Raw genomic sequence first — 7,365 nt, 5'->3', positions numbered from 1 at the left:
CAAGTTTGTATTACTTTGTATGTATAATCATAACTAATGACATGTACTTAAGTTTAGTCTTGAGACTTAGTACCTATTTTTATGGTTTCGTATGTGTTGATAATTGATTTATAAGGTTTTAGATGAAGAATTTCTATGCTCAATTAGTTGATGAATATGCATGTTTACAAGTGTTACTTTATTTAATATAGTTGGAAATGTATGAGATTTAATTTCTTTGATTTCTTGTTACAATGATAAATGAAATAAAAGTTAATATAGTTACTTCAATAATATAATGTAATGTCACATATTTAAATTTAATGATTAAGTTAAGTGTGATATGTCACAATAAAATAACTTAAGTGAATTTAAAGTTAAATTCTTACTTTTACTATACGATTTCTTAGAGTAAAATTCTAACAAGTACAATAGAATTTTTAGATTAATTTTACTCTTATTTCATTTGAGAAAAACTTTACGACACGACAGTAAGATTATTTAAATCTTTTCCTGGGTCAAGCTCGTCATTTGAATAACGAAAAATTTTGATATATTTTCTCTTAGGCTCACAGCACGGTGACAAAAGTATGTGTCACAGGCCCACAAGATGTTAACCTCACAACGCCTGTCGAACGTAAACTCTCCAATCAAATCAAAGATGCATCACGCTTTTTAAGAAACTGACCTAAAACCTCGCCGTCTATTGAGAGTCTGCACGCTTTGACCCTTCGGCTTTCAAAAAATTTTCAACACACAAAATTGGTTTTAACAATTAAACACAATCTAAAGCGGTGTTGGTAGCAGCCGTTGCACGGTTTCGTGGCTGATCCTCTCTTGTTTCAAATCTTTGTTGTAAGTTCATTCTTCCTTTTTGATTCTTCAAGTTATTGTTTTAGTGATTATGGTACTCAATCTAGGTGCGAGTGTTAATTGAAATCTTATGTTCTTACGGTGTGATTTCTGTATCTTTTATATGAGCCGTACTATTTTCGTTTCTTGGAACTTTTCGGTTTCTTGCTTGCTTGCTTTGTTTATTTTAACAGCATTTTGGCCCTGAATGTGCTTGTAAAGCTGTTTCTTGTTTTAATAATTTTGGCACTTGCTTTTTGTTGGCAAAAAGCTAAAATTACATTTGGATATGTAAGCAAATTATACTTGTGAAGAATTGAGTAGTAAAAGTTTGGATTTCATGGATAAAAAAAATGCTTGGTTTTTCTAAACACGGCATGTGAAATGAATTTTGAACTAGAAATTGTTGTATCATCTTCCCATATGCATTTGCTCTATAATTTATTCACCTGCTTTTCATTTCCTCTCAAGTAGAATGTTTCCAGAGCTGAAGTAATGATGATATCTTTATGGCATTTCAGGCTGTGGTTGATTGCCCTTCTATCAGGATGGCTGGACCAGCACCATTCGTAGATCTGGGAAAAAAAGCCAAAGGTATCAGTTGCATGTGCCTTTATTTTTTCTTGTCCGGTATTGTATGTTTATATACTGTTTGGTATGCTTGCACTTGTCATAATCTTACCAGAAATTATTTTTTTATTGGCAACTCAAACTGATTTGATGCGTAATGAAGATGGGAAGCAGCTTCTCAGAAAAGCATGGTTGGGTAGAGGAATTGAAAAGATTAATGTAGTTAGGTTTTTCAAACACTTAATAAACCAAAGAAAGTGCATATATTTATGTGATAGATAACCAACACAATTAATTACTATTATACTAGTACACTGAGGATTAACATTTGCACCATTACCTTAGTAAGATAATAGATAGATTTTACTTTTTCTGTTAGTGATATGATGAATTGCCTTTCTTGGTCTGAGACTGTTAGGGACTTCTCTTGCTATTTGTAACTTTTGATGACTATTAGTTAGTACTTACCGTAGCTGCTTGTTTGTCTGTCATATTGGCCTGCTGTTATTTTCTTTTAGCTTTCACAGACTAATTATTTCCAAATATGTTTATGCAGACCTCCTGACAAAAGATTACAATTTTGACCAGAAGTTTACTCTTTCAATGCTGAGCACCACGGGAATGGTAGTGTTTCCCCTATAAAACTTGTTTAACCTTTTACTGAACTGCTTGATTGGTTTACTAAATTCTTGGACAGAGCTTGATTAAAGTGCTTGAAAACTTAAAATTTGCTTTGCTAAATGTTATGGCTTGAGAATATATAGTTGGTTTGGTAAATATTAGCAGAATGATTATCTAGGTTTTCACATATGAACATTGTGCTCTTGGGATGCTTTGTTTGGCCTGATGTAAATTCCTTTCTGTTAAGCAATCTTCCTTGTGTATGTCCATGTTGTGCATTTATATGTGAAGGAATCAAACACAGGAAGCCCCTAATTTCATAATTATTTCAATTTTTTCTCTGCTAGTCATTACTCTGTTGTTAAAATGGATGACATTGGTAATTAAGTTATCATCTGACTATGGGTTGTGAAGGTTTTCATTAAAATGGGTGATGACATACTTAAAATTTTGTGATGTTGTAACAAAAACCACTTATGTTCTGTCCTTGCAATTTCGCCTTCTTCAATTCCTTAATCTTCTGTTTGTTTTCTTCCCATATGAGTTGAAACAGTCATGGATTCTGTTCCTTGTATTACATACTAATCTTCATTTTTCTTTTAGTACTTGCAAGTGTTAAAAAAGTGTGATGGAACTGGCTGTTTATACTGGTCAACTTGGAGCAAGTGGTCTGTCCAGTCTGATACATTTAACAAAAAGAAAATGAGCGTTTGGTGAACTAGTTGCAAATCAGTTTAACTGATAAAGACTGGCTAAAAAGAGGATAATATCAGGGGAAAAAAGAACTCTTTTTATTACCTTTTGTTGTTACTTTTTTCATTTGTTGATATTTGAACCTTTAACCTTATATGATCATGTATAAAAGACCATACTGGTAAACCAGATGCATATTTTTATTTACTAATTACCTTATCTAATTATTATATAATATCAGAATCTTACATCTAACATTTAATAGTTAATATTTCATTTAACTGAACTATCCTGTTGAACCGGTGACTTGGGAGTGCACTAGTTTGACATCAACTCCTGTTTTCTATTCATTGGTGTTCATTTCCAGCAGATATTTGATAGACACAGGTGTGGTTTTCTGCCTCCTTACATGTAAATAGCCTAAGAGCTCTGGATATGGCAGAAAAGCCAACGTTTAGATATCTTATTCACTTTTACCATCAGTAGATTCTAACATTGTTAAAGACAGTGCTGCTGATAACTTCCCTTAAAAATGAAAAGAGCTCTTATTGATTATTTTGTTATATAAATTACTATATTGAACTGTAAATCAATTTGATTGTTATGTCATCTAATGTCATACTTAAAATGTTTTGCAGGGACTTACAGCCACAGGACTCAAGAAGGACCAAAATTTTTTTGGTGACATAAATACTGTGTATAAGAGTGGAAGTACTACTGTGGATATGAAAGTTGATACCTATTCTAATGTATGAAAAATTTCTCTTTTCCATGTTTTTGTGACTTCTCCATATTTGTGATTCAGTTTAATGTATAGCATGTTTGTATTTGGAAGTTGTTAAATCTTGATTATGTAATCACCAATAACTGTGTCCCTTTTCCTCTTCATTTTTATTTATCTTTCTGCAGGTGTCTACAAAAGTGACTGTCAATGATGTCTGGCCATGTTCCAAAGCTGCTCTAAGTTTCAGGATACCTGATCACAAGTCTGGCAAGGTCAGTGCATTAATGTTAACAGTATATATGGAAAATGAGTCTTAATTTCACATAGTAACTTAGGTATCCCACTGTGTGGTTATGTTTGACATATGTATTTGCTAGCTATGCTTTTTCATGTGGTGGGTGGGGATTGTGTTTATGCTGACTACTGGTCATTCCAATTCTCTTCCTTACTACCTATTACCAAGGCTGCAGTTGATATGATCATTGTTTTATTATGGATCCTTTTTATGCATGGTACCTAGTTCTACTTTCTGAGTGCCCTTTTTATCTGGAAAAAGTTAATTTATGAAAGTAAACCAGTTTGACGGAAAACTTGCTTCAATTTTCTTGTTGATTCGAAAGAAAGATCATCTGCGGTTGCTTTGGGAAATTGGATCTCTGACTTTATCTATGCTTCATATCTCAGTTGGATGTCCAATATCTTCATCCTCATGCTGCCATTGATTCTAGTATTGGCCTGAATCCAACTCCCCTATTGGAGCTTTCAGCAACAATTGGCAGCAAGGAGCTTGCTTTGGGTGGTGAAATTGGATTTGATACAGCTTCTGCTTCTTTTACCAAGTACACTGCTGGGATCAACATGAACAAGCCAGATTTCTCTGTTGCTCTTTTGCTGTAAGTACTTTTAGATCATCTATCTTGGGAGATATTTATTTCTTATGTTTCTTGAACTTTTCATTTTTCTTGAAGTACCCGTATCTGACACCCATGTCCGACACACATATAGGGATATGATCTCCAAGAATACTCTAAATACATGGACAATTTTAGAAAAATCTAACCATACCCATGTCGGGTACATACCCATATCCGACACTCGCACCTGATTCCAAGTAACTTAGTTAATTTCTTTTAGGTGAGCATGCAGCTGTGTTTCTTATGCTCTGATACCTTCAGGCTTCAGTTGAGTTGACAAGTGCTACATCACAAGCAGTTATTTTATAACTTCTTGTTAGCATTTGAAAAAAAAATCTAAAGTTGGATTAAGATGATCCTAAATGTTGTTTGCATGCAATATGATCCTAGCTGTTATAAAGGTTTCAGATAAGCCTCAAATACTTTAGATTTGGGTATCTACTAATAGTTATTGGACTTCTCAAAAATATCTTCCTGATCTCTAAATTTTGATTTCTGCTGTCCAGCTGCACAAACTTCATATGTAACAAATCCAGTCCAAATGTTTCAGTAAAAGACCAACAGAGTTAATTTATTTGTCAGATAACTGTTTTGGGCAAAAAAGTTCTTGACTGAATCTGAAATGGCCCACCATTTTTCCCAGTTTCTGCACACTTTGGTCAAATTAAATGGGATTAAGTCTGCTAGCTTATACGCCTCTAGCAATCACTGCAAACTTTTGAATAAAAGAATCACAACCAATTGACCTATACACCTCTATCGCACGTGTATTTTTAGCTAAGAAGTTTGTATGTCCTGTATAGATTTGGGGAAGAGAGAGAGAGAGAGAGAGAGAGAGAGAGAGAGAGTTAAGGCGTTGCTGGAGTTAGGGACACTGCGATTTGTGAGAAAGAAAAAGAGCGATCCTATTTCCAACATGCTTTGGCTAAAATCAAATGTCAATTATCACATTAGTGTGCAAGTAGGACCCACATGCAAGTAATTGGGACTGATTTGCATTGAAGGATAGCAAGAAAAAAAATGAAAAAGGAAAGAATAGCCTACTGATTGGCATTGAGTTGAATGCTGATGTGCCTGCCTTATCAGCTCCGTATTTTTCTTTGTAGTTCCTGTGACGTCCTTTGCATATTGAGAATGTCAGTGACATAAATTGAAGCTCAATGATCCAAATGAAACTTTAACACTTAGAATACCACAATCCCTTTAGTTTCCTTTGAAGTTGATCTTATTGTTCTATTTTCTACACCATGATGAAATAGCAATACAGAATGTGCTCTCAGTAGTGGCATTTTGTGATATTAAAAAAAGAAAGAAGAAAAAGCAGTATTTTGTGTATTGCATGGAACTTTGAGAAGGATGTAAAGATTAATCGTTTATTATGGTAAACCATATTTTGATTCATTTGATATATTGAAAGATGATGCTTAAGGTTATCAATTGAAAGAGTCAAAAACAAGAGTGCTAAGCAGTTTGGATTGATTCTAACATGCATGGGAACCATGACTTGAATAACTAGTTAGTCACAGAAAGTTTATGAACACTATTTCCTTGGGACTATGATGAACAATTTTTTACCAGTAAGAATGATCAAAAGCATTTTAGTTTCTGTAGGTTAAATTCAGCCGATGTGTTAGCCATCTTCCTGTAGCTTATCAGATTAGTTGTCAGCATTTTATGCTCCTTTTTTTGCTGCTTTATGTTCTTTTGCGTTGTCATAAAAGCCTTGCTGTCAATTTTTGAATGAATGTTTTCTTTTTTAGGACTGATAAAGGTCAGGCATTGAGGGCATCTTATATCCATTCTGTCAACCCCTTCACTTGTGTTGCTGCTGAAATGGCTCATAGATTTTCTACCTACGAAAACACTTTCACCATTGGAAGTTCTCATGCTGTGGATCCTTTTACCGTGGTAAAAACACGGTTCTCTGACAATGGAAAGGTTGCAATGCTGTGCCAACGTGAATGGAGGCCCAAGTCACTTGTAACATTTTCGGCAGAGTATGATTCAAAGGCCATAAATGCATCCCCTAAGATGGGGCTTGCCCTTGCTCTCAAGCCTTGACGGGAAGATCTCATTTTGGATTCCATATTTTTAAATTTTGATTTGTCCTTTTCCCCGAACCCTTGGGAGGGTGTTATTCACCCAGATTATTTTGTATCGGAAGATTATAAAAGAAAATTGTTCAGATACTGAGTTGATGAATGTTTTCACCAGATCAATGGTGGGGGAATTTAGCCCAAATTTGCCAAATTTTTATGAGGATAACAGCACAGCAGTTTTTGTTGCTGAATGCTTCTAATGTTCATGTCGTATGATAGTAGGGGGTGTTTCCCCTAATGTTGTATTGAACTAACCAGATTTGTGGTCAACAATGCCTTGTTGAAGTAACTGCCTTTTTCTTTACACATGATTTCCGTGCTCAGTGCAGTGGGTAGCAGCCAAGCTTTTACAATTTCATCCAAGCGTATGTATATTTTGATCTTTAACAATTTCCTTCTGAATTTCCTATTTTGGGGGAACTGTTATGAATGGGTTGCATGCTTTTTGAATTAACAAAAAATAAAACAGGGAAGGCAGAAGCATGTGGGGGTGGCTTAGGCCTGACAGAAGAATCTCTGCAAATTTAACATTGCTATTGCCAGTGTTGCTGTAGGTTTGGTTTATGCGGGAATCATCATCATAATGTCACCGTTCCTTCAAAGTTCTAATATCTCTGACTCTTGACTCTTCCCACGCTACCATCTGCAATTTGAATGTGATTCTGTACGGCCATTCTGAAGTATAACATTGAAGCCAAAGCTGAGTGAGATCAGACCCCAGAAATAGAAAAGAACAGGTATTTGCTTTTGCTTATTGGGTTAGCTTTACTTGTAGTTACTTGTGAGACTGAGAGGAGATGAGGAGCAAGTGGGTTGGCTGGCATCAAATCCACTAGGCTTGTTGCATGCCGCCAATGTCATGCATGCCACTCAATCATACAAAAGCATCACAGAGACAAACCCAAAAAAGATT

At 35.0% G+C, this 7,365-nt stretch overlaps 1 protein-coding gene across 1 annotated transcript; it reads left to right on the top strand.

Moving 5' to 3' along the window:
* The first annotated feature begins 514 nt into the window (after positions 1 to 514).
* LOC108470303 (mitochondrial outer membrane protein porin 4) lies at positions 515 to 6,741 on the top strand. The gene is made up of 7 exons (XM_017771605.2): positions 515 to 834; positions 1,353 to 1,425; positions 1,958 to 2,025; positions 3,354 to 3,464; positions 3,625 to 3,711; positions 4,124 to 4,332; positions 6,114 to 6,741. Exons 2-7 carry the CDS (start codon positions 1,380 to 1,382, stop codon positions 6,412 to 6,414), a joined length of 822 nt encoding a protein of 273 aa, XP_017627094.1. The 5' UTR covers positions 515 to 834; positions 1,353 to 1,379; the 3' UTR covers positions 6,415 to 6,741.
* Positions 6,742 to 7,365: the final 624 nt, after the last annotated feature.

The sequence above is a fragment of the Gossypium arboreum genome, chromosome 8, assembly GCF_025698485.1.
Source record: "Gossypium arboreum isolate Shixiya-1 chromosome 8, ASM2569848v2, whole genome shotgun sequence".
NCBI classification, from domain to species: Eukaryota; Viridiplantae; Streptophyta; class Magnoliopsida; order Malvales; family Malvaceae; genus Gossypium; species Gossypium arboreum.
The sequence above is the reverse complement of the archived record's forward strand: the minus strand, read 5'-3'. Positions and strand labels throughout refer to the sequence as shown.